The sequence below is a fragment of the Ambystoma mexicanum genome, chromosome 7q (assembly GCF_040938575.1).
Source record: "Ambystoma mexicanum isolate Mex_15411 chromosome 7q, UKY_AmexF1_1, whole genome shotgun sequence".
Classification (NCBI taxonomy): Eukaryota; Metazoa; Chordata; class Amphibia; order Caudata; family Ambystomatidae; genus Ambystoma; species Ambystoma mexicanum.
Genome location: NC_090941.1, coordinates 686,182,244 through 686,209,292, shown reverse-complemented (window position 1 = coordinate 686,209,292; position 27,049 = coordinate 686,182,244). Strand labels below are relative to the sequence as shown.

General features: G+C 46.3%; 1 protein-coding gene across 2 annotated transcripts in view; it reads right to left on the bottom strand.

Moving 5' to 3' along the window:
• Positions 1–27,049, bottom strand: part of MIPEP (mitochondrial intermediate peptidase) — a 1,848,751-nt gene that overhangs the window by 1,576,479 nt on the left and 245,223 nt on the right. For both annotated transcript variants that reach the window (XM_069639422.1, XM_069639423.1), the window contains exon 4: positions 25,247–25,333. In XM_069639422.1, the coding sequence (XP_069495523.1) occupies positions 25,247–25,333 (87 nt within the window). The remainder of the gene's footprint in view (positions 1–25,246; positions 25,334–27,049) is intronic.

Below are 27,049 nucleotides of genomic sequence, written 5' to 3'. Positions count from 1 at the left end.
AAGCCCAGAGCGACTCCGACGGCATTGACCAATGCCTAGCAGATTTAACCTTGAAAGCAGTTACCCCAAAAGAAACCGAAGTACTCAATGCACCAATCAGTAACACCAAGCTCCTGCAGGCAATATCAAAACTCAAAGCCGGGTCAGCCCCAGGCCAGGACGGATACACCCCTCCCTTTAACAAAACATTTGGGCAATCTCTGACCCCTTTTTTAGCAAAATTTTACAACAACACCGCCCAATTTCACTTATAAATGTGGATGCAAAGGTTTAAGCATGTATCTTAGCATTCCACCTTGGGAATATTTTACTGAGGCTCATACACAGCGACCAGGCAGGGTATGTCCAGGGAAGACAAGGTTCAGATAATGTCCGCAAAACCTCATAGCTAGTCTGAACAAAGATGACCTAGATCTGCTGTTCTACGATGCCGAAAAGGCGTTTGACAGAGTTGAATGGCCTTTTTTGAGCACAGTACTAATTAAAATAGGCTTAACTGGTCACTGCCCCACAGGTGAACTAGCACTATATAAAAGCATGTCAACGCAAGTAGTAGTAAACAGGGTTGCATCATGATGTTTTCAATTGAGCAGAGGCACACGACAGGGATGCCCCTTGTCCCACTTGGTATACGTGTTAGTCATCGAACCGCTAGCACAAGCGATTCGCCAAAACACAGATAACAAAGGTCTACTACGACATGGCAAGGAATACAAATAGGCCATGTTTGCGGACGACATCCTTGCATATATAACTGCCCGACATCTCAGTCCCAGCACTATTACAAACAATTACTGATTATGGCCAACACTGTGTTTCTCATCAACATACACAAGACCAAAGCCATGCCATTATCACCAAATAGTTCCAGAGTCCAACAACATGAAACAGTACGGTATCCAAATAAATGAAATGGGCATCAAATACCTGGGGGTACTGCTCACTAGCCAACTAAGCGATCTGTCCGACGCAAATAATCCCCTGCTATGTGCAGATATCACTCAAGATATAGGCCGATGGGGAAAAACGACCTGGTCATGGGCGGAAGTTTTACAACAGTCAAAATGAATTTACTCCCCAGACTGCTATTCACATTTCAATATCTACCCCTACAAATTCCAGATGGATTCCTGACCAAAATGAAAAGAGAACTCCTTGCCAGAGACCTAGGATTGCATACAAAACTCTTATACTCCCAAAAACCGAGGGTGGGACAGGCTATCCGGACATATTTGAATATTATAAAGCGACCCAGTTAAGGATAATAGTAGACCATTTTAGAGAAAACAACGAAAAACAATGGGTCATACTGGAAAATGGTCTTTTCGCTGCAATCACAATGGGTGAGTTGTTATGAGTTCCACAAAGTACACTCCCTAGAAAAATCTGAGCTCACCACATCCTGGTGGTGTTCTGGGCCTTGTGGCTAAACGGCACAGAGATGAAAGGTCTCACTTCATGGCCCTCTCCGCTGAGTTGCATATGCCCCCCCCCCAAATAAGGGACTTAATGACAGACCTACGGCGCTTCCAGGCAATGTATGAAGCCGGACTAATTAGATTGGGACAAATGTGGTACAAAGACAAAATGGTATCAAAGACTGAGTTAGAACAAGTATTACACTTGCACGACATTCCCCCTCATTTACCTGCAACTTCCTGGAGCCCTATCCGACCAGCGCTGGAAAGATCAGCTGAAGAGGCCTCTAGCCCCCTTCGATTACGTCCTGGACACACATACCAGCTAAAAAGGCTTAATATCTCAGCTATACAAGACATTATTGACCAAGGGACATCTGTCCACACCGCGTACACAAGCTCAATGGGAAAGAGATCTTGAATTACAGGACAAACCTGAAATATGGCCCTCACTGTACAAGGCTGTATGGTCCTCGATGATCGCAATGCAATACAAGGTGTGGAACTGTAAACTCCTATTTCAATGGCACTTTAACACCGCTCAGTCTCTCGAAAATGTATGTGGGGGTCAGCCCTATTTGCTGGAGAGGATGCACACAAGTCTCCGACTATTGGCATCAGTGGTGGAGCTACCCCAAGGCTAAAAACAAACTGGAAAGAGGTGCTGGTCTGGGTTCACACAATTGAATAGATCAGCAGGCGGTTCACACAGTTACTGTTATTGTTTGGAATTGAAGAAAAATATGATGATTACTCCCTACTCCCCCACATGCCTCGAAAGAGCATTCTTGGCGAGACAATGGAAAAGAAATATCCTCCCATCTAAAGCAGAGTGGCTCACTAAAGCATTAGATATTTATGGAATGGAAAGCCTCACAGCAACTCTAATGGAAACACACACCCAAGCAGCATGGAAAAAGCTGGGAAAGTCAGTCACAAGATGAGCATGCACCTACACTGTGAGAAATAGTTGCGGTCTAAGCCCCAGCCTGTTCTCGATGGACCAGATCACAACAGTATCACTACCAGTAAGGTGCCATAGTGCGCAGCAGAGTCAAATGTACTGTATTACACATTCAACAAAATTACTGCCAATACCCATTGTTATGTTGCCCTACCGAATATGCTTTTAGTCCTGAATCCGGATAATATCCTTCTACATGTACGCCATAGGTGTAAGGCTGGGGGGAGGAAAGAGGGAAACAGTTTGTTCCTTTTTTATTATTATTTTCATTCTTTTTCACAAGATCTTATCCAGACTTGCACGGACTGCACAGATGTTCCAGGAAGAATCTAATGCTTCACGATTCAACAGCAAAGTTACTTCTCCTTTCTTTAAGATGGGGCATAGTTGGATAAAGTGCCTAAGTAATGTGAAGTTGTTTATTGAAGATTACAATGTTCTAAAACTAATAAAAATTCAATTAGAAAAATAAAGCTATGGAGAAGGGACTGGATCGACACAATAACAGCGACGGAACAGTACAAGACTTATCGTAATTATAAAGTAGAATGTAGACACCGGAACAACATTCCGAGATATCTTAGAATGTTCCCTTTCAGTTCAATTCGATCTAAATTCTTGAGGTTTAGACTAAACTTATTCTCACAAAGGAAATTTTGTTGATCAGGAAGCAATGGATGGATGCAGACGTAAGGAAGTAAACTGTAGGTTCTGTAACAGGCCAGACACAGAAGAGTCGCTGTACCATCTGACACTAGGCTATCAGGGGCTGACGGAGAAGAGAACGTTATATATGGTCAACATATTGAATAGTATGACCACGTGAACACCTGGTGAATGGTGGAGTAAGCTCATGGGTGGTGAAAGTGAGTTTGATTGTCTCATTGTCCAAATATCTGGATGATGTTTTCAGAAGACTGGCCACGGAGGCTATCTGAACCTCTAATTGGTGATTCTGATGGGGAAGTCAATGGGACTCTTAACCTGGCTGTACCATTCTTACATACGGGATGGGCCTTCAACCGACTCGAGCCGGCGTACACTATGTATCATGTATTATGATGATGCTAATGTTTTAGTTTTGATGAATTAAGGACTGGGAAAAATATATTTTCTTTTTAATGTTTTTACTCACACAAATGTAAATGTATTTTTGGATGATTTTAAGTAAGTGAAAGGTTTAATGTAAACCAAACACTTTAATGAAAAAAAATTGAAAAAATATACACATTGCATTTAACTTGTTGGAATTGATTAGACAGAAAAGAGTTAAACCATACCAGGGCCTTCTCTGAAACTCTCCATAATGTCCTTAGAAGGGAGAGTAATAAACTGTGATCCATCGTATCAAATGCTGCAGTAAGATCCTGCATCACCAGAAGGGCAAGTTCCTGTTATCTGACAGTCAAAAAGGTCATCCCACACTGTCACCAGACGATTAAGTGTTGTATGACCCATTATATTCCTCATTTGCCACTCTGACAGCAAAGCTCTTCAACGCCATAACCCAAGGCAGAATAATAATGCAAGATAACCTAACCTTCTTAGGAATGCACCACACATGCATTATTAGAATTCCTCACCTGCCTCTTCCTTCTCACCCATGTTCACACAGCCAACCTTCCCCTGATTTACTGAGTCAGAAATCACAAACCTCATCACAGAATCCATTAGCAAACAAACTGGCATCTTCCCCTGTGACTTCAATCTGCTTGGGAGCCAAGCCACCATGAAAACCAGAGGGTACCTCCTTCAGCTGTTCAACACCATGGATTATCAAGAAACTCATCACAGAACCGACCAACAACAAAGGCGATAATCTGCGTGGTATTCCCTACCTCTCCACCCACTGTATGCCGTACCCCCTACCTATGGGCTTGAAATACCTATTCCTGCTCCACCATACAGCACTCCCCCACTGGTGACAACCCCAAACAGCCAAGACACCCCACCACTCTCAAGACCATGCCCATGGAGGCATTGGAAGGAAACCTCATCACCTTGGCATCTACATCTGACCCCTAAGAGAATAACAAAGTCCAATTCAGAACCGACAATCAAAACCTAAGTCTACTAACACACAAGCACCATTGAAATTTCAACTCAAAAAATATAAACCCTCCACATCTAGGTACACACAGGTAGTCCTTGAAAACAAGTGTGTCATACACAGACAAGAAAGGTTCTGTATAAAGAACCCACCAATAATAACTCCTAATTCTGAGATGAACAAGTTACTTACCCCATGTAAAGTTCTTTCGACTGGATGTTCCCCCCACGTATTCCTTATCTTATGATGATACCTTCCAGCGTCAGCTGCTGCAGAAATATTTTTTGACAGAGGGCACGGTGCGTCGATGCAGTCGATCAGATGTACCTCGAGTACTTAGATCCCCGAGTCAACGTCATCGTCGATATATATAGCAGGTGCAGTGCCCGTTGGCTTAAGTTCCGTTTTTACACTTTTCTTATGCAGAATTACTAGCCTCAGTGACTCGTAGACAGTACTAGTCTCTGAAAGAGTGTAAAGTGTAATACATGGAAATTCTACAGTGGGGTAGACTGGGAGGGGCGATGAGGAATACGTGGGAGGAACATACAGTTGAAAGAACGTTACTACGGGAGAGTAACCTGTTCTTTGAATGGATTGTGTCCTCCCACATATTCCTCATCTTATGATAGACTCCCAAAGCAGTGTTAGGTTTTGGAGGCAGGCGTAGGAATTTTCAGTTTCAGGATTTGTCATTGATCCAGTATAGGACTTCCCAAACCCTCCCTCCTGGCTAGAGGATGAACCCAGGCAGCAATGCTTTGTAACAGTATGGATGGTGGTCCAAGTGGCTGACGCACAAATCGGCACCCCTCTTTGACGAGCAGAAGATGTTGCCATGCCCCTTGTGAAACAGGCTCTTAGGCCTTCTAGGGGATCATTGCGGCCACTATGAAACATCCAGAATTATCCATCTAGACAAAGTTTGCTTTGAAACTGGAAGACCCAGTTTGTGTCCAGTGTACCCAATGAAAAACTGGTCATGTTGACGTATATTTGTCATCCGAGAAATGTAAAATCTCAATGCCCTTCTGGGATCAAGCCTATGGAGCCTTTCCTCTTACTTGCCAGAATGAGGGGGGGCGGATAGACAGTTGGAAGCACAACTTTCTTGGCTAAATGGAAATCTAACACCATTTTTGCTAAAAAAAAGATGGTTTAACCCTAAGGACAACCTCTTCTTTTTAGAGAAAATGGTAAATGGAGGCTTACTAGATAGGGCCTTCAACGCACCCTTTGGGCTGATGCGAACACAACTAACAGAATGTTTTTCAATGATAGCAGTCTTTATGGATATGTGTGGAGTGGCTCAAAGGGAGCACACATCAGAAATGTTAATACCAGATTAAGATCCCAAATTGGGAATTGAAAAGGTGTAGGAGGGAACACATTAGTGAGCCCTTTAAGAAATTGTATAATAAATGGAATTTTGAAATATGACACCTCTTCCGAGGTTCTTTTAAAGATTTGAAAGCGCCGCCAATTATCCTTTAATGGTCCCAAACTGGAGCCCCAGATAAGTTAAATGTAACAAAAAAGACAACACCATAGGTATATTGCATTGAAAATGGTCCACATCCTTTTCTTTACACCAGCTGCAGAATTTGATTTAACGGGAGCGGTCCAAGGTTTTCATTGCTGGCCTTCTGGCTGAAAGCAAAATCTCCATTACGTCGTCTGGGAGGTCCCAATCCTTATATCTCGCCCTCTGAGAAACCATGCGTGAAGGTTGAGTGTCTGACCTCTAGATGGAGAACCTGACCCTCCTCTCGAAAGAGAAGGTCCTCTCTTTGTGGAAGACGTATTGGAGGGCAGATGGACATGTCCAGAAGGTCCGGGTAGCACGTCCTCCTGGCCCAATCCGGAGCAATTAGGATCATGGATTTCCTGAACTTTCTCGGCTTCCTGATCACGTGAGGAATGACAGGGACTGGAGGAAACGTGTAGAGGAGTGGAAACTCCCAGTCCACTTTGAAAGCGTCTCCTAGAGCTCCTCTTGGGGGATGATTCATTGGAGCAGTATAGTTCACATTTCCGGTTGACACTGGTTAAAAACAGGTCTTCCTGAGGGGTTGCCCAAAGGGTGAAGATCTCTTGAAGGACTGAGCTAGTTCCCACTCGTGGGAGACTGTGCTCTGCCTGCTCAGAGCGTCCGCCGCCGTGTTCTCTCTGGCTAGGTGAACTGCTGATAGGGAGACTCCTTCTTGAATTGCCCAGAACCAGATCTGCATTGCCTCTCTTCACAGTGGTAGTGACCCTACACCTCCTCTCTTGTTGAGGTAGTATATGGCCACTGTGTTGTCTGTCATTATCAGGAGATTCATTCCCTGTACAGAAGGCACGAAGGCCTTCAGCGCTAGTCTGATCACCCTCAGCTCCAAAAGGTTGATGTGCAGTTTGGACTCCGATGGAGACCAACAACCGCTGACTGTCAGATCGTTGGCATGGGCTCCCAACTCGTGAGTGAGGCATCCGTAACTACTGTAATCTCTGACCACGGTTGCTAAAAATGTTCTCCCTTCAGAATATTGTCCTCACAGGCCCACCACAGAAGATCCTGTCCGACCCTGTTTGGCAATTTCAAAAAGTCGAAGTTCGGAAGACATTGGACATTTTGGAATCTGGTCACCATATGCAGAATGTGTTGAGCCCTCACCTCGAGTGGTGTGGATTTTCCCAAGGATGCATCCAGGACTGCTCCTATGAACTGGAGTATTTGAGATAGTATCATGTGGGAGTTGTTGTAATTGAGGGAGAAGCGCAGTCTGTGGAGAGAGTGGCAGGTTACGCTATGTTCCAGGGCCTGTTCGGGAGACCGAGCCCTGATCAGCCAATCGTCCAGGAAGGGGTAGACGTGAACACCCCTCTCCTGAGACTCACTGCAACCACCGCAATCAACTGGAGAATAACCTTGGGTTGTAGGGCAGCCCAAATGGCAGAACTCAAAACTGATAATGAGAACCGCCAGTTGCAACCCTCACGTACTTTCTCCGATTGTGATGGATCGGCACATGAAAGTAAGCGTCCTGAAGGTCCAATGACACCATCCAATCCTGAAGTTGGAGGGCCTGAAGAATCTGAGAAAGTGTGAGCATTTTGAACTTGTCCTTCCTGGGGAACTTGTCCAAGCGTCTCAAGTCCAAAATGGGTCTCAATCCTCCAGCCTTCTTGGGGATTAGGAAATAGCAAAAGTGCTACCCTTTGTTCCTCTCCGTCACAGGTACTCGTTCTATAGCACATTTTCTCTAGCAGGCTCAGAATTTCCTGAACAAGGAACGGATCTGGAACCTTCAATGAGTGGCTCTCTGGTGGATGATCCCGAGTCCTCTTTAGAAAGGGCAGGCAGTAACCTTGGGCTACTTTTTCTAATGCCCAAGTAATGCCTCGCCATTCTTTCAGATGCAGCGAGGGTCTGCCTCCAACCAGGGTCTTGTGGGATAATGCTTCACAGAGGTTTTGAGGCAGCTGAAGCAACAGCTGATGGTAAAGTAGCCATTGCTTAGGGGGGCTTTGCACCTCTCCCTCGTCCACCACGAGGGAATCTTCTGAGACCTTTGACTAGCCAGTCCTCTCGCTGTTCCAACTGAGTGGAAGCGAAAGGACTTACCCCTCCAAGATGATCCAATGGGATGAGAGGATTGTGGCTGTCTGATGGCAGCTCCAAGGGACTTGGCTGCTGCCTTTGAGGTCTGCAGCTTCTCTAAGCTTTCGTCAGCTTTGTTGCCAAACAGCTATGTGCCATAAAAGGGCATGCTGAGGAGCCTGGACTGCACGTCCGGTGCAAAACCTTACTTTATCAACCATGCAAATCTGCGTATTAATGTGCTTGCCACCCTGGCTCTTCTGATGCTATCAGCCGAGTCCAATCCTGATTGCATAGAGTCACACATAGTCTCCTTGCCATCTCTCACAATGCTCAGGAAGCTGTCTCCCTCTTCCACTTCAGGAATATTGTCCGCCGCCATAGCTACACAGTCCTACCGGGTGAATGTAAATTTTGCTAAAGCGCAAGTGCAATTTGCGGACTTGAGCGCCATGCTCCCGGCAGAAAATACCTTTCTTGCCAAAGTGTCGAAACATTCATCATCCCTATCTGATAGGATGGTAGGGTATGCAGTCTTTCTGAGGTTGACATCGGTGCCTGAACAACTAGGCTTTTAGGTGTTGGGTGTTTTGACAGGCAGCTAGGGTCGCTACTAGGTTTCTGTTCCCCGCTGAGCTCGACTCAGGAACCTCCCAATTTTTCATAACCCTTTTCTGGAGAGCTATATGAAAAGGAAGTATGGGATACTTTTCTGGACCTTTATCCGGGAGATCTGTTAGGTTGTCTTGCTAAAATGGTGGAGCAGGTCTGCCCCATCCCAGAAAGTCAATGATTCTAGTCATCAGATGCCTATAAGAGGCATCAGCATGGTCTACCGGCATCGACTTGCCAAATTCCATCTCAGGTAAAGTGTCGACCTCACTAGCTGATTGCAAATTTTCATATAAATCCTTTAGCCTGGATTCTTCTGAAACTAGGCTTTTTGGGACATTAGGTGTGCTTAATTCCAATCTAAATGGAGGAGTATCGTGGTCTGAAGGTTCATATTTCTCATAAATTGAGGATAAAGGCTTTAAGAAATCTTCCTTTGGTAGTGGCTCGTAAGATTTCTGAATTTCCTTAGGCTTGCAAGGTAAAGGTATCGATGGTTTTCGCCGAAGGCGTTGATGATCTTGACACTAACAGTGTCCACGACTTTTTGCGCTTTTGGTATCAACGGTGTCCATGCTAAAGGCGTCAGAATCTTCAACGACTTTTCTGTCGATCTCATCTTCAAATGAGTACTCAAAGGGCTTGACTCTCAACTCGAAAGAGTCTTCAACGATTTCTCGTTGTGTCGAGATCTCAAAGGATTTCAAGGTGTCTCCAGCTTACGTCCCGGGCTTGAGGGCGCAGAGGATGTAGCGTTCCACCTTTCCTGGTCTGCCTTAGTTGGCTCGACAGGAGCATGGCTTTTTACCTTCTCCTTTAAGGGGATTGAAGCCCCTCTCTCGAATTTCCTGTCTGAAATGTTCCCACTGTGGTGGAGTAGAGGATTTAGTTTGACAGGTTATACTACTCTCTGGGGAGGAATCCGATGAATTTGAAGTGGGCGATTGATAATGCCTTTTCTCCGACTTCCTTGAAGACGAGGAATGACGGGACCTGCTCCTAGATCAGAAGCGGTTTTTTTTACCTTTTCCTTCGAGGAGAGTCACCTCTCGACTCGTTGGATGATCGTTTCTTCGATGGAGCAATCGAAGGAGATTTAGTAGGGGGCCTACCCACCGCTAATTTCCCTTTACGCTCTTTCAGAGCCTTATCGCTCATCGACTGACAGGATTCACACTCCACTGTCCCATACTCTATGCCAAGGCATCACAGACACACCCGATAGGGGTCCGTGAGGGACATCTTGGCACTGCAGTTGTAGCACTTTTTTAACCTGGTCTTCGGGGCTGAAGGTGCTGAAGATGAGGCCATTGTACTCAAAGGAAGTTCTCAGAGGAAAAAAAAAAACACGTCGCAATTCTAGGTTTTAGCTATTGCGTGAAAAATGAAACTGAAGCCAACGGGCACTGCACATGCTATATATATATATGTTATTTATTTGAATTTGTAAAGCACACAGAACGGCCCTTAAACATTGTGGCGCTGTTACAGTAACTTTAACTCAGTTGCAAGAGTAAAACAGAATAACAACTAATACAGTACACATGGAGAAGAAAACTTGCATGGCATTGTGTTACAGGTGAAACCAGAGGATGGTGCTTAACAATAGGGCACACACCCTAGGCATATTGCACAACAAGGGGACATTTGAATTACATAGCTAGTAGCAATATGTTGATGAGCACGTCAACTAAGGGATGGATGCCCTCGAGGGACATCGAGTCGACCGCATCGACGCACAGCGACCTCTGTCGAAAAAAAATTCCAAAACAGCTGAAGCTGGAAGATATCATTATCAAAAGATGAGGAATACGTGGGAGGACACAGTCCATCCAAAACCTCCATTCAGCACACAAGATACTCACCATCACAGCCAAAGAAAACTCCTACACGAAAACAATCATGGACGCATCCCAAAAGAGTAGAGCAATCTTCCAATCTATGAAGCAATGCATCAACCCCCACCAGACCCTGTTATACAGCAATCAACTGACAAATGGAACAGCATCAAAAACTTCTTTACAGACTAGGTAGTACATTGACAGCTTCAAAAATTTCACAGGCGTCCGACCCATTCCAGCCTGCAACATATGTGAAGGCATCATAAAGTACGACACAGACAACAGATTCAAGATTCAAAATAAAGTAATTTTTTAACTCAAATGTCAGGATAGTAGAAAGCCTAATGTGTCCTATGCTAAGGTTGGATTTCCCTACCTGAACAAAACGAAGGAATGCCCGAGTCAATGAGTTCAACTTAAAAGTCCGTCTGTGTCCAAAACCTATACTTACCCTCACTGCTAAAGCTATACAATGTGTAGGGACTTCAATCAAATAAATGGTGATCAACACAAAGGTTCTGAGCTGTTTCCAGTACTCTGCTTTTTCTTTAGCTCGCCGTCACCAAGTTCAAGAAAGTTCTACAAAAGTCTCAGAATTACCCCTCTCCCACTCAAGGTAACACAGTTGCACACAATCGTCTGGGTTCTCTTCTCCAAGTTCCAAATAGCACAGCTCAAAGAAAAGATGGTCTTAAGGCTTCTTCTCGAGCAACAGGTATAACTCATTTAGTCTCAGGGCTCCCTTCCTCAAGACTTCAGTTGCGCCAAGTGTATCGCTTTCAGTATTTTTACACAATGAGGTTATCACAGTTGAGGGTTTACTGGTCTAGGCACAGTTGTCCGACCAAACGGTTTACCCATCACAGGCCACCCAACCAGGATACCTCCCTTTGTTGGCCTCTTGGCTTTGGTGGTCAACATTCACCCTTCTGTGGTCTCTCCTTGGTAGCCTCCTGACTCTACCAGAGAAAGTCACACACCTCCTGCCAGTCTTTGGCCTTGCTGCACTGTATTTATTTATAAAGTTCACTATTTTGATTATGAAGTGCACTGTTTGGCTTATAAAGTTCACTGTTCACCGTTTGGCTTTCTTCATCACGCAATGTACTTGACTGCAAGATCGGAGTTAAATTGTGGTGCAACATATATTCAACAAATCTTCGCAATGTGCCTTTCATTAAGAAAGCCCATTTATACTTCTCTTAAAAGGTTTCCCAACATTTCTTTAGTTCATTTAACAAATGCTCAGGATAAAGGTGCGAATGAAAAGTGTTTGTGGCTTGCGTAATGGTTCTTTTCCCGTCTCTGGCGTTTAACACTTTCCGTGAAAAGTCTTACTTGAATCACAATGAGAAGATTCATTTGCTGCCATTGTTTCTCTTCTTAAGCCTGGCTTCTCAGTTTGTATCAACCAGCGTTTGCAGTTCATCGGCATGGACAATGTGTTCGCTGATGTTGTTGCTGTGATTCCTGTGTCTCTGAAACTCACCAGCTCTTGTGCTCTTGGGTGCACACGTAACATCGCTGAAGGATTCCTCTGCTTCCGCTGCTACCATGATGGTTAGGAGTCTTCAGTCTGCCCCCAAGACACTCCAGTGTGGCTCTCACACCCAGAGTCATCTAGCACCAGTCTTCAGGATTACGGGATCGGCCCAGCTCGGCACCGCTTCCCGTTGTACAAACTCTGCATACAGGGTTAGGAGTTTTAAAGCCAGTCTCAAAGCACTTCATCTCTGCGTGCTCCCCATCCCCACAATTTGCCACATCTCCTGCTGGTCTTCTCGTTCTGCTGCTCCTCAGACCGGTCTCCCTGTTCTCCCCTTACTGGCTGGGCTGGCCTCTTTTTATACACCTCAAGCCCCTTGACATGCTGCAGGTGTGAATGTCCAATTAGCCCTGCCTGAACATAATCAAATGGACATTCCTGACCCTCACAATTCTTAGCAGGCATCTTCCTCACCCCAGTAACCAAGTGGTGAAAGACTAGTTGCCATTGCTCTTAGTTGCCTTTTCTTCATCCTAGTACTGTCAAGAGTCAATTGTGGGAAAATAAGGGTAGCTGGCTTACAATAGCCCATAAAGGTTGGGGGAAGGGCTGGGTTGTCACTAGGAAAAGGGGGATACCAATGGTACCCCACTCGCAGTTCCCAAGGACCCTCCAACCAGGTGATCCTCCCTCGCTTCTCCGTCCCCAGGGTCAGGATCTAATAGCGATGGCCTTTCCCTGGCCACCTGCATAGAGGATGAAAGGTGTCTAGGAGTGAGAATACCCTCAGGTTTCTCACATACCCTTCCCCAATGCGGGTTGGACCGAGGGAAACTGGGGGAGCAAGTCCATGTTACCTTGCTCTCGCCCTTTCCGGTGTTGAGCTGTGAAGCAATACGACTGAAGGTGCAAGAACCACTGCATTACCTGTAGGTTGGACTCCTTTCTCTGACTAATCCAAATTAGAGGAGAGTGGTCTGTCACTAAGTGAAACTTACGACCCAAGAGGTAATACTTTAAGTGAATTATGTACCATTTAATTGCCAGTGCCTCTAGCTCAACGACTGAATTGTTTTTCTCTCTGGGGAAGAGCTATCTGCTGATGTATAAGATAGGATGTGCAAACCCATCATAGTTTTGTGACAGACCAGCTTCTAATCCCATTAAGGAAGCATCAGTCTGAAGGATGAATTCTTTGGAGAAGTCGGCCACGCCTAAATTGGGAATCTGATATAGGGCCTATTTCAAGTTCGTATAACAGATTTCATCCTCTTCTTCCCACCTGATCTTTTGGGGCTCATCATTTATTTTCAATGCGACTGTCTGGATGTCCTGCTAGACAAATTTGAAATACATCAGCGGTAGTACCCGATTAGTTCCAAAAAAAGCCCTTAGACTTTTCTTTGTTTGCGGATGGGGTATTTCCAGGACGGCCCTCACATTTTCTGTGTTGTGGTTGGACACAAAAAAAATGAAATATTTTACCACTGATCGAGCCAGCTTGTACTTTCTTGGATTAACGGTTAATCCTGCTTTCCTGAATATGCTCATGGTGGTATATAGGTGGTACAGATGATTTCTTGTTGTGTAGTACTATGTCATCTATATAGGCTCCAAAAAATTCCAAGTAAGGTTGTAAGATTTTATCCGAGTCTCTGCAATGTTGTAGGAGCACCATGAAGCCCAAAGGTAAAACTATGAATTGAAACAACCCTATGGGAGTGGCAAAGGCAGTTATTTCTTTATCAGGCCCATGCAAAAATATCCCTCTGTGAGATTGAGTGTTGAATGGTATACAGTATTACCCAGCCGATCTTTCAGATCGTCAATACGGGAAATTGGGTAAGCCTCAAAGGCAGAGATGGCATTTAATTTGTGAAAATCTATACAAAACCTCCAACTTCCATCGGATTTGGCCACCAACACGATGGGGGGAGGACCAGGTGCTATAAGAAAGTTCAATGATGTTAGCCTCTAGCATGGTTTTGACTTTCTGAATTATGGTTTCTTTTCTATTCTCAGGTAACCAATACTGTTTTAGGTCTATCACTTTACCTACAGGAGTACGGATATGATGATAAATACAATTCACACTCCCAGGGTCCTCCTGAAACACATCAGTATATTGCCTTATAAGTTCATATGGATCTTGTTTCTGATTGTTATTGAGGACGGATGAAATCAGAGCTTTACTTTCTGTGTCTTCTGGCAAGAGACAAGATAATAATATGACCGGAGACTCAGAGGGATTTTATTTCCACTCCTTCAATAAATTGATATGAACGATTTCGGTTTTAAGGCGGTGGTCAGGTTGTGAGATCTTATAATTACATGGACCCGTTTGCTTGATTACTTCATATGGTCCATGCCACTTGGACACAAGTTTATTCTTCGAAGTAGACATGTACCTTTTAACCTATTGAAAAGGATCTGAGGGAAACCATATTATTGTACAAGGTCTTTCATTGCTCTTGTGTCTTAAACATGTGAGTTTGTACCAAAGACCTTACAACCGTCATGTTTTCTTTCAACCTATTCATAGTCTGGGAGAGGGGGATTGGAGCTTCCTCTTTCTCCTCCCAAGTTTTCCTCAACATATCCAGGACATCCTGTGGATCTTGTCCATAAAAGAGTTCAAACAGGGAAAATCCTGTCAAAGCCTGAGGGGATTTTCCAACTGCAAACACGGCTCAAGGAATGATGTGGTTCCAATTCAGACCACCTTGTTCAACTAACTTTCAGAGCATATAATATGATATATGATAAGGCATTTATAGCGTGCCTATACACAGGTGTTTCAAGGCGTGTCGAGGCAAGGGACGGGGAACAGAGGGGAGAAACCAACAATCTTACTAGGCCTGATGACATGGACATCGCACAAGTGCAGAGGGGTGAGGAAAGGGAAGAGTGCGGGGGGAAAAGGGAGGGGGCAGTGCAATACATAGGATCGACAGTAAAAAATATAAATAAAATAAATAAAACAATAGGTAAAAAGTGCAACCAGCATGTGGCAAGTGCAGGAGTAAGTGCACACTTCAAGTGTCAGGAACTGGTAGGGGACTGTAGGGATGCAGAAACAGCCCCCAAGTTGCCAGGGAGGCAGTGCAGGTGTGCAACTGGCGGGGTAGGGGACCTGGACCTGGGATCAGAGGGTAGCCAGGTGACCAGTGCAGTTTCAGTCAGGAGTTCAGAAGGGGAGAGGAGGAGAGAAAGCAGAAGCAAAGAGTCAGGTCTTGAGGTGCTTCCGGAACCGGAGATGGTTCTCCTCAAGTTTCAGTGAGGCTGTTCCAGAGGGAGGCCCCAGCTGAAGATAGAGATCTACCACAACTCGTTGCTTGGAGAAGCAACTGACACTGAGGGAGTTGGAGGCTGATGAGTGAAGAGCTCGAGAAGGAAGGTATTTAGGAAGAGAGAGTTGAAGGTATTTAAAAAGAGAGAGTTGAAGGTATTGAGGCCCCAGAAGGCCTTGTGGACAATGCAGAGGGTTTTGAACTTAATACTCGCAGCCACTGGGAGCCAGTGTAGTGATTTCAGTCCTGGAGAGATACGGTCCCTGGGCTTGAGGCCAAGGACAAGTCTCGCAGTCCTGTTCTGGATGAGTTGCAGAGGGCGGAGAGGCAGGCAGATTTAGATAGAGGCTGTTACAGTAGTCCAGCTTAGCGAGAACCAGGGCTCTGGAGACAGTGAGCTTTGGGGGGAAGGAGAGGAAAGGAATGATACCTCTGAGGAGGTGCAGCTGTTAGTGTGACTTCTTAGAAACGTCAGAAATGTGAGGAGAGAAGTAGAGTGTAGAGTCGAAGATGACCCGAGGTTTTTTGCCTTGCAGGTAGGAGCAGGAAGAGGGCCAAGAGAGGCCGGCCAGAGAGCTGCAGGGAAGGAGGGAATGGGTGTGCCGATGGGTAGAATCTCAGTCTTACTGGCATTAAGGCAGAGGTCATGGGCGACACACCATTCCTGTATAGCAGAAAGACAGTCAGAGATGAGGGAAGGAGAAGAGGAGGCTGAGGGTAGCCCGAAAAGGAGCTTTGTATCATCCGCATAGCACTGAAATTTGGGGCAGAGCGTGGCTATGCGGTGGGCAAGGAGTGCCAGATACTGGTTGAAAAGCCAGGGAGAGAGGTTAGACTACCAACAGATTCAGCATGGAGATTAAGCTGGGAGATGGCCAGTTTCTCCAGGAGCTTTCCCAGGAAGGGAGTGATGGAGATTGGGCGATAGTTAGCCGGGCAGGAGGGGTCGGGAGAGGGTTTCTTAAGAGGAGGCTGCACAAGGGAGTGCTTAAGGGGGGATGGGAAGACTCCAGAGGCGAAGAAGTGATTGCAGAAGTCAGCCAGGGCAGGAGCCAGGGAGTCTATGTGGTCCTTGATAGTTCTGGAGGAACAGGGATGAACCTGTTTTGACAAGACTTTCATAGATCGGACTTGTCTGGAAACCTCGTCAGCAGAAAAAAGGGGAAAGGCAGAGAAGGAGGGAGGAGGGATGGCTGCAGAAGGGCCAGAGGAAGAGCAGGGAATAGAGGGTGGGAGGTGATGGGAGGAGAGTGAACACAGGATGTCCTGAGTTTTTGAAATGAAGTGAGAGGCCAGTGCCGTGCAGAGGGCCTGGGAGGGGACAGGAGAGGAAGAGACTGCAGCAGGGTTGGCCAGCTCCTTGCAGATTTTAAAGAGTTCAGCTGAATTGTTAGATGCCGCGGAGATGCGGGCTTGGATAAGGGCTCTCTTCTTGCTGAGAACGGAGAGCCGGTATTGCCTTTGGAGCAGGCGGCAGGCCAGTTTGTCAGAGGATGAACATGAAGCACGCCATTTCCTCTCTGCCACCCTGCACTTGCGTTTTAGGGTGACAAGATCAGAGTCATACCAGGAGTTACATTTGGCTTTGGGCTTCAGGCAGATTCTCATGACAGGGGCAAGGATATCAAGAGTATCAGATATAGCAGAGTGGAGAGGGCTGTGTCAGGGTGGGAGTCAGCCGAAGGGGGAGGGCGAGAAGGTCTCTTGAGACAACAGGTATAACGCTTTCCATCTTAGAGCTCCCTTCCCCAAGACTTCAGCTCCGCCAAGTATACCTCTTCAGTCTTTTTAAACAATTAGGTTATCACATTTCAGGGCTCATTTGTCAGACCACAGTCCACCCATCAGAGGTCACGCAACTAGGATCCCTCTCTTTGTTGGCCTCTTGGCTTTGGTGGACAATATTCACCCTTCTCTGGCCTCTCCTTGGTACCCTCCTGACTCTACCAGAGAAAGTCACACACCTCCCGCCAGTCTTTGGCCTGGCCGCACTGTATTTATTTATAAAGTTCACTATTTGGATTACAAAGTTCACTGCTTAGCTTTCTTCAACCCGCAATGTACTCGACTGTAAGATTTTAGTTAAACTGTGGTGCAACATATATTCAAACGTTCACAACGTGCCTTTCATTGGGAAAGTCCATTTATATTTCTCTTAAAAGGTTTCCCAAAATTTTGTTAGTTCATTTAGCAAATACTCAAACCATTTCTGTAACTTGCGTAACGTTTCTTTTCCCTTCTTAGGTTTATAACACTTTCTGTGAAAAGCCTTAATTGAATCACAATGGGAAATTTCATTTGCGGATATTACTTTTCTTTTTAAGCCTTCTATTCACTTTAACAATGGCTTGTCAGTTTGTATCAACTCGTGTTTGCAGTTTACCGGCACGGACAATGTGTTCGCTGATACTGCTGCTTTAAGGTATCACGCTCGCCTGCAGAGCTGCTCGGTGATTCCTGCGTCTCTGAAACTCACTGGCTCTTGATCTCTTGAATGCATATGCAACGCCGCTGAGGAGTCCTTGGATTCCACTTCTATCACAATGGTTAGGGGTCTTCAGTCTGCCCCAAGACACTCCAGCGTGGCCCTCACATCCAGAGTCAACGAGTACCAGTCTTCAGGATTACGGGATCGGCCCAACTCGGCACTGCTTCCTGTTGTACAAACTCATCATATAGGGTTACCAGTTTTAATGTCAGTCTCAAGATGCTTTGTCTCAGCGCGTTCAGCTCCCCACAGTTCGCCACATCGCCTGGTGGACTTTGCGTTCTGGGGCTCCTCAGATAGGTCTCCCTGTTCTCCCCTTACTGGTTGGGCTACCTTCCTTTAATATACCTGCAGCCACTCGACATGCTGCAGGTGAGAATGTCCAATTAGCCCTGCCTGACCATAATCAAAGGGACATGCCTGACCCCCACAACTCTGAGCAGGCATCTTCCTCATCCCAGTACTCAAGTGGTGTAAGAGGGTAGTCTTCATTGATTAGTTGCCTCTTCCTCGTCCGAGTACTGTTGAGTCAATTGTGGGAAAATATGGGGAGCTGGCCTGTAAAGGTTGGGGGATGGGCTGGGTGGTTGTCACTAGGAAAAAGGGATATCATGTCTCTCCCAAAGGTACCCCACTCCCGGTTCCCAAGCACCCTCCACCCAGATGATCTTCCATCGATTCACCGCCCCCAAGGTCAGGATCCAATAGGGATGGCCTTTCCCTGGCCACCTGTGCAGAGAGTCCAAGGGGTCTAGGAGTGAGAATACCCTGAGGTTTCTCACACATGAAGATGGACAGAATTCTGTACAATAAACCTGACCAACACTCTCGTAGCCCTAAAACCAACCAATACAAAGGCAACATTCTCATCCTTCAGGTGAGGCCCTCAAGCCACTTCTCAACATCAATTCATCCCTCAAACAAGGCACCTTTCCAGATGCACTGAAACAGGAAAAATCCTTCCGCTGCTGATGAAATGTACAATGAGCATGAACGAGCTGGCCAACTATTGCCCACACCAGGCATTTACCCTTCTTCTGTAAAGTGATTGAAAAGACAATTGCCATCCAATTGCACAAAAGGATCACTCAGCACAATCCCCTGCAGGATTAGAAATCTGATTTTAAATCACAAGTCAACACAGGGACCGACCTGACCCAAGTTATCAATGATGCTGTACAAATCATTGATAAAGAGGACCACTGCTTAGTCATCCTCTCTGCCGCCTTCGGTATTGTTGAGCATGAAGTACTCGCCCATATCACTGCCGAGCACAGGGCTTTGATGGAACAGTCCTGCAGTGACGTGCCTGCTATCTCTCGAACAGAGACCAACTTGTCTAGATGCACCCCAGCAGATCCCAGCACTATGCAGTGATTTGCGTAGTTGTGCAAGGCACTATCCTGTCCCAGGTCATATACAACCTTTCTGAGAACTCCTTGCCAACACCAAGAACAAGACACTCCAATATGCAGATGACTAGGATCTTTGCCTAAAGGTCAGATGCATCAGTGACATCCATTGACAAAAACATTGTCTGTGTCTCAACCATGCCTGAATGTCAATCGCCTACTTAAGGATCAACCAGAGAAAGGCCAAATTCATTCACCTTGGGAACCCCTTCAAGCACGAACAAGTCCAGAATTGTTTGACTGATATGAAGCTCTATGGATTCACATCAATTGTCACCCCAAGTAGTCTCTAAGCTTTACCATTGACTGCAACCGCTCATGGATTCCCTCCTCCCTGGACAGTGGGAACAGCCTGCACCAGCAGTCTCTGCTGGTCTCAGCCGACTAAGCAAGGCAGCATGGATGTTCCCTGGGGCACCACCGTACCTCAATACCGCAACTAGCTCCGTGTGACAAGCAGAAGGTAAGCAGAAGCGCCGTGGCCACGTCTGCACTACTGCCAACCAGTTTACACGCTCTACCCCTTGTGTTCGAAATCTGTCCTGTGCGCGGCACAATCCGTCGCCCGCTTCCTCCCTCCCACTATTAGCTCGTCCCTAAGGCCCCTTCTAAACCACCTAGATCCGATTCCCCTGAAATTGCCACATTGTGACGACCCTAGGCCTCAGCAACCCCAGCTGACCCTAGCGTCTGCTTATGGCCTCCTAGCATTGTGATGAATTAAGCTACGGCCTCAGAACAGGCAACCAGGCACCAGCAACTCCCTACAGACCCAGCAGCTACAATGCACGCCTGTCAGAAGGCACAAATGCAGTGTTCTCTTTACCCAACAGCTACTGGTCTCCCTCAATATCACGTTGAGAACCAGAACTGAGACCATGCTCCGCCCTGCCACTCCATGAATGACGACATGATTTACGATTCATCTGATCCATCCGCAGCGCAGCCTCTACACCAAACGGCCGCAACAGACCCAGCAGGAATTCCCTCCCCTCTCTGACAACCCACCAGTGACGCCGGTATATCTGTGTCTCAAAAACTGCAAGGACACGATACCAGCACGAAGTAGGCACTACTGCAAGCCACTATCTCTGTGTGCTACCCCTAACCGGCTGACCATGACTCCTACAAGACCCTTGCCCTCTATATCCCAGGCGAACTCTGTGCCAACCTGGCCCCAAACGTACGCATCGGGCGCAAGACCGGACATTTCTCCCTGCAATCTACTCACAGCGCCATGGACCCCCAGCACTCTCTCGAAAAGTCTGGTCATCACCCCAACACTTGCAAGTACCTATCGCTCTACGAATGCTGATATTGCCTCAAATGTCCCCTCTAGCATAGCCATGTCTATCCTCTCTAGGGGCACTTCAAAAATTGGTCGAGACTGTGACAGCCCAATGAACAAGTGCTCTATGCCCAAGTATGATAACATATAGGTTATCCCTTCCAAAAATGCTAGCCTGCCTTTAACCGCCATTGAGAGAACAGCTCTATACAATGTCTTTCCTGTGAATAATGTGAGTATGCCGCTGATTTCTAATGCTGGTAACACACACAGCACTGCCAATCAGGCCAATATTGTTGAATTGCACATGACGCCAAATGCTGATACTGCACCTTACCATGCCACTACTGTTAACTTACCTGCTCCAAATGCTGTTAGCATATATGCTCTCAATGTGATTAACCACCCATCCATTCCATTACTACTTAGATGCCACTTACCGCCATTGCTAGTAAGGCTATGTAAAATGTCACTACTATGATCAACGTGAATATGCTGCGGACTCCGGATGTTGGTAACGCACAAGTCGCTGCAAATCTGGCCAATATTGTTGAATTGCACATGACGCCAAATGTTGATACTGTACCTTGTCATGCCAACACTGCTAACTCACCTGTTCCCACTGCTGATAGTATTCCGGCGACTAATGCGGTTAATACATGCACCCATGTTTGTGATATCTTTATGCCTGCAACCACCATTGCCAACAGTGTACCCTGCAAAGCCACAACTGTCATTTTAGGTAAAATGCCCACAACCACTACTGCTGACTTAGCCCCCTGCAGTACTAATTCTGTCACCTCAACTATGATCTTCAACGGCAAGACTGACACCATCTTTGCTAAAACTACCAACATGGCCCCAAAGCCCTTACCACTGAGGCTAGCAAGACCCCATCATTTGGCAGTGTGGCCCAAGTGGCTATCAACGCCCCCTTGCACTCCCACACCTGTACAGAAAATAGAGCACCCCTGCCCTAGTATCCAATACCACAGCCACCACTACGTCAGCAAAATCTACCAAACCAGCACATGGGCACGCCCAACCACTGTAGGCAGGAACACAGCCTCTACCAAGACCAGCTCCCGCAAGTCGGTTCAGAACTCCACGCTCCCCCTCCAAGCCACTGCCCAAGCAACCCCCTCCCCCGACCACAGACACTTGGTCTCGCCTGCCTCCACCCAAACTAGGCACAAAAAGCAGGTGAACCTCATGACCCCTAGATCTGCGTCTTACTCAACGCACTGCACATCAATGATTTACTCACCTCCCAGAACCTTTATGCCCTAGCCATCTCAGAAACTTGGCCCCGCCCTTTCACTAGCCCTCCCCTTGGGCTTTACAATCTACCGACAAGACCGTCCCAATGCCAGAAGAGGAGGAGTGGCCCTTGTGGCCAAAGAGTCCCTTCCTTTTAGGCAGTTCAACACTTCTCTGGAAGGGAATGGGGATATCTTGTCCCTCAAGTTGACCACCTCCCCCACCATCACGTTCCGTATTGTCTACCGGCCACCCGCCCCCAGCCCGCTGTCCAGCTTCCACGAGAATCTCCTCCACATCTTAGAAAACAATATCAAGAATTCTTCCAAGGGCATCCTATTAGGTGACCTGAACCTGGGCCTCAATGTTCCTGAAGGTTCTCAAGCCAAGACACTCGCCAAAGCTCTTGAAACCCTAGGCTTCAGTCACTGCATCAATAATCCCACCAACACCAAAGGCTGCACACTGGATTGGATTGAGGACCTCAATGGTCTGCTCTCGATCATATCCAACACACCATGCCCTTGGTCAGACCATCAGATCATCCAATTCGCCATCCCCCATCCTAAGAGTCACAAGCCCCTGACTGTACCACTGCCACCTGCTCCAACACGTAGCTCCTGCAAGTTGAGGAAACAAAGCTTACTTCCCTTCCTTGATATCCCTAATCTCAAGCCTCCCTTCACCAAGGATCGCAATGTCCTTGCAGAGCCCTATACCTACACCTTACATAAGGAAGTGGAGGCCATTACCCTCCCTGACGGCTCGAAGACTTCATCAGGCACTCCAACACATGGTTCACCCCAGAGATACTAGAACTCTGAAATAAAAAAAAAAAAAACAGCTCGACCAATCAGCATGGCAAAGTAAACTCCATGAGAATACAGTCCGCCAAGGTAGGCAAAGCGTACAAACAGGCGATTATTCTGGCAAAATCCACCTCCTTCGATCATAGAATTGCCAATGCCAAATCAGACTCAAGGGACATTTTCTCCACCTTCAGGGAACTAGAAACCCCGACGACCACCCCTCAAACCCTCACCAAGGATGTAGCTTGGTGCACAAATATACAAACGGCCATGCTCAGCAAAATCGACCTACTAAACCAAAAAATCCACATCAATCGAAAAATCCGGCACATACCCCACCACACAGATACAGCCCCTACCTACAACGCATCTACCCCGGACTGCCCGAGGTTCTACTTCAAGGTGGTCTCGGAACAAGAAGTTCTCTTCATCCTGAAAAACTTGAAACACTCAAAATGCAGAGGTGATGTCTGTCCTGCCAAGATCATCAAGGACTGCTCACAAATCCTTGCTCCCTTTATCACAGCCTTTATCAATGCCTCCTTTGCCACAGGATGTGTCCCATCAAGCCTCAAGGAAGCCTAAGTACTTCCCCTTCTAAAAAACCTTGCTAGATCCGATGGCCCCCAACAATTATAGGCCCATCACAATAGTCCCATACTTGCTGAAAATTCTCAAGAGAGCTGCTTATCTGCAGGTGCAACAGTTCCTAGAAACTAACCACATACTAGGCTTACGCCAATCCAGATTCCACCCCAGACACAGCACTGAATCAGAACTGCTAGACTTAAAAAAAAATAGATGGACGAGATCAGTGACAGCCGTAAGCCAGCCTTGCTCCTCCTTCTGGGCACATTAGCTGCATTCAACCTAGATCACAAAATCCTCTGCCACCGCCTCACTACCTCTGCCCACTTCTCGTAGGAAGCAACCTCCTGTATCGCCTCATTCCTTGAAGGTAGAGTTATGAGAGGTGTTTGCAGAGAATAGGCGTGCAGCCCCAACCCCATTCTCTGCGGGGTCCTGCAAGGCTCCTGCATCTCCCCTACACTCGACAACATATTCACCAGACCGCTGTTCGATATCTTGGACTCCATTGGCATAGCGTATACCAACTATGTGGATAACACCCAAGTCCTTCTCCCCCTGACAGGCAACTACGAAGCAGATTCCAAGGCCCTTAACATGGCCTACTTTACCATTCAGGCCTGGATGGCAGCTAACCGCCTCTGGCTAAACGGGGATAAGACCAAAATCGGATACTAAAAAAAGGCACCACCCAATTTGCAGCCTTTGACATCGAAAATATACGGATTCCCTTCTCTTCCTTAGTCAAGACCCTAGAGATTTACCTGGACGTCACCTTCTCTATGTCATGCCAGGTCAACTCTATAGCTTCCTCTGCTGCCTATGCCACCAAACTCCTGAACGTGGCCAAACCCTTGCTGTCCACTGACAGCTGCCTCACCATTGTCAGAGCTGTTATAGGCTCGAGGCTTGACTAATGCAATGTGCTCGTCACCAGCACATCATCAAAACATCTACAAAAACTACAAGTCATTCAAAACAATGCGCTCAGTGCAGCTCTCAGAATCCCAAAAAGGGAACACATCTCTGCAACAAGGAGGGAAGCCCACTGGCTGCCTATTAGGAACAGTTATTTTTAAAACACTGGCCATCACTCACCAGTGCCTCACCAACACGGCCCCCTATATCTCTTCCAGAAGGTTGTGAGAGCCTGTCCCACCAGAACATTGTATGCCCACCAACTCATTACCAAAAGTCAGATGTGCCAAAGCGGGTGCCGCAAGGTTCCCCTTCATTGCAGCAAAGCAGTGGAACTCCCTGCCCCCCACCCTGAGAGCTGAACCTTCCTACGGGGCATTCCGCAAGGCACTCAAAACATAGCTGTTTGAATAACCTAAGCATGATTGTCACTAATGCTAGTATCACGAATTGCACAAGCTACCCAACTGTACTCTGCTTTACACGACCATGATCATGATACGATTGTGAACATATATAACTGGTTTCTGCAACAGAGCCACACTGCCCTCAGGCTTTTGTGTGCTTTATAAATGAATAAAATAAAAAAAATCCTTCAGGAAAGACCCAAGGATGCTACACTTCAAAGAACAGCATCCCATCTGCTTCACTTCACTCAGATCTACATCTCCTCCTCCAAAGCTCCCCAAAGCCCTGCTCCCTTCACCCAGCCCAGTCCCTCTGCTACCACTGGATCCTACTTGTAACCCCCTGGGCGCTTCCCTTAAGTACAGTACTTGGTTGCTTTCCAGCTAGGGCTGTGATTTAGAAATCCCATATATACATTCTCCCCACATTAAATATTTCAGTTCTCAAACTACTTTGCTGTGGGTTTTGAAGCTGTTTTCCAACATGCACCATTTCACTGATCAATTTATTTCTCAAGTTGCTGTGGACTGGAACACTTAGTTTCCAAACCTGCATAGTTTCAACAACCAAATGCTTTCTGAGTTCGCATCTTGGCTATAACAACTGTCAACGTCCTATGGCCTGCTCATTGTTACTCTTTCATGCCCGGCAACGGGTTGTTTTTCAACAACACTGCTCACTTTCCTGTCCCTAAGAGGAGTTTTAATGGGTCACAGATTTCGACCCTCTAATACTACAAAACTATCCTGAAATAAGCCAGTTGCTCTGAAAATGAAGCAAGAAGGCTTAAGACAGGATTTAGCAAAGACTCAAAAACATTATAGTAATTACCTGGTTTCTGGGTCCAGAGAATCCATCAGTTTCGTATCAGCCAATAGTCGTTTCAAACTTTGACAAAGTTCGGTATTCGTGTTCAACCTAGAAAATAAAAATAAACCATGAGTTTCCCGTGTTCAACAAACTCAGATAAGATTGTACACTTCAAGAGGTCATTTAGACGACAGGCGGGAGAGCAAACATGGTCATGAAAACATTACACAATGCTTTGTTTCAATCAACCAGTTGTAGGAGGGAGCCACAAAAGAATGTTAGTGTATGGTAAGCATGAGGAGCAGCAAGCAACTATTCTAATATTAAATAAAGCACCAAATCTTGAGTATCTACCATTTAAACCGTTTCACGTCTGTCTGAGATTATAAATCCCATTTGCAATAAATAAGCCACCTTCTAGTGAGCGGACACATTTGACACCCAGGAGCAACCTCACAGGAAAGCAGGATTAAAGTTGAACACCAAGAAGAAGCAGAAACTGTCAGGCTAAATTGGTAATGTGCATGCTGTATAATGGAGGCTGCTGAATTTCTCTCCTGTATCTGTTGTGGACCTACAGCATATCTGACCCCAAGGCAGTCTTGTAAGCACTTGTGATTGTAGGGGGGGAGGTTCTATAGTGTTTTTAATTTGTCCTTAAGCAATAATGTCACTGTACAGCATGGCCAAGTTAATAGCCCCAAGCCAAGCAAGGGACTCTAACAGAGACTGTGGGCTGTTACTGCCAGGCTCCAATATTGCTATTAACAGCTGGGGCAAACCCATTGCATCATAAAGGGTAGTCCAAGATAACGCAGGGTGTGGCACGCATGCGACGCGTGTATTTGGAAAAAGGAAAAAAAGAAATACAGATATGGCTGCCATGGTAATGGAAGCTAGTTCTCATAGTGGAGGGCATCTTTCAGCTCCATGGTGTGAGCAGGGCACTGTTGGAAGGAGACACGAAGATGCGGAAATATGCAGTGGCTGGAGGGGTGGGGTGTCCCTGTACATGAAGGTGAAGGTAAGGCGGAGACAAAGCGAGGGAGATAGAGGTGTTGGAGAGGAGTGCAGTGGAGGGAATCTTAGTAGGTGGAGGCATGCGTGTATGAGCAGGGCGTAGCTTGCTCCAAACCTGGGCTTTTATCAGCAGGCAATGCTCCAAACAAGAGCACCCTGATTGGGAATGTCCAGCAATGAAAACATACAACACCAATATGTTTTCACAATGTTTTATTAAGTCCAACAATATAAAAAAGGTACTTAAAACATACGCTAGCGTTAAGAAAGAAATACATAACCAGAAACTAATATCAAAGATGGAATAACAGTCTGATTCTTCAGATGTTCCCTGCATCACATAAAAGTATTAAACCTACTTTTATACGTCTCAATCCATCCAGGGAGGCCCTATTAGCAAGTCCAACGCTGATAGGCTATCATGGTTCTACCTACTGTAGTATCTATGATCAGCATAGCCTTTAAGACCTCTACACTGCCCATTATTCCTCTCAACAAATCAATCTTCTTAGCTCTCTCCACGACCTCACTCTCTCAGGCTTCTTATAGGTCTCTCCACAACCTTTGGTTCCCAAACACTTTTCTTAGATCTCTCCACAACCTTTGATTCTCTCAACACAATAAGCTTAATTATAAACATTTCTCCCCCATCCCTCATTCAGGGTCCTTTTCAGGCAAACAATATCTCACCCTCCTGTCAGGGGTTGTTCTTGCTCGTGGATTCTTCAAGAAAGTGCCCCCATCCGTAGGCTGTCCTTCGGGTATCTGGTTGATGTGTAGGATCTGTCCCTAATTACTCTCTCC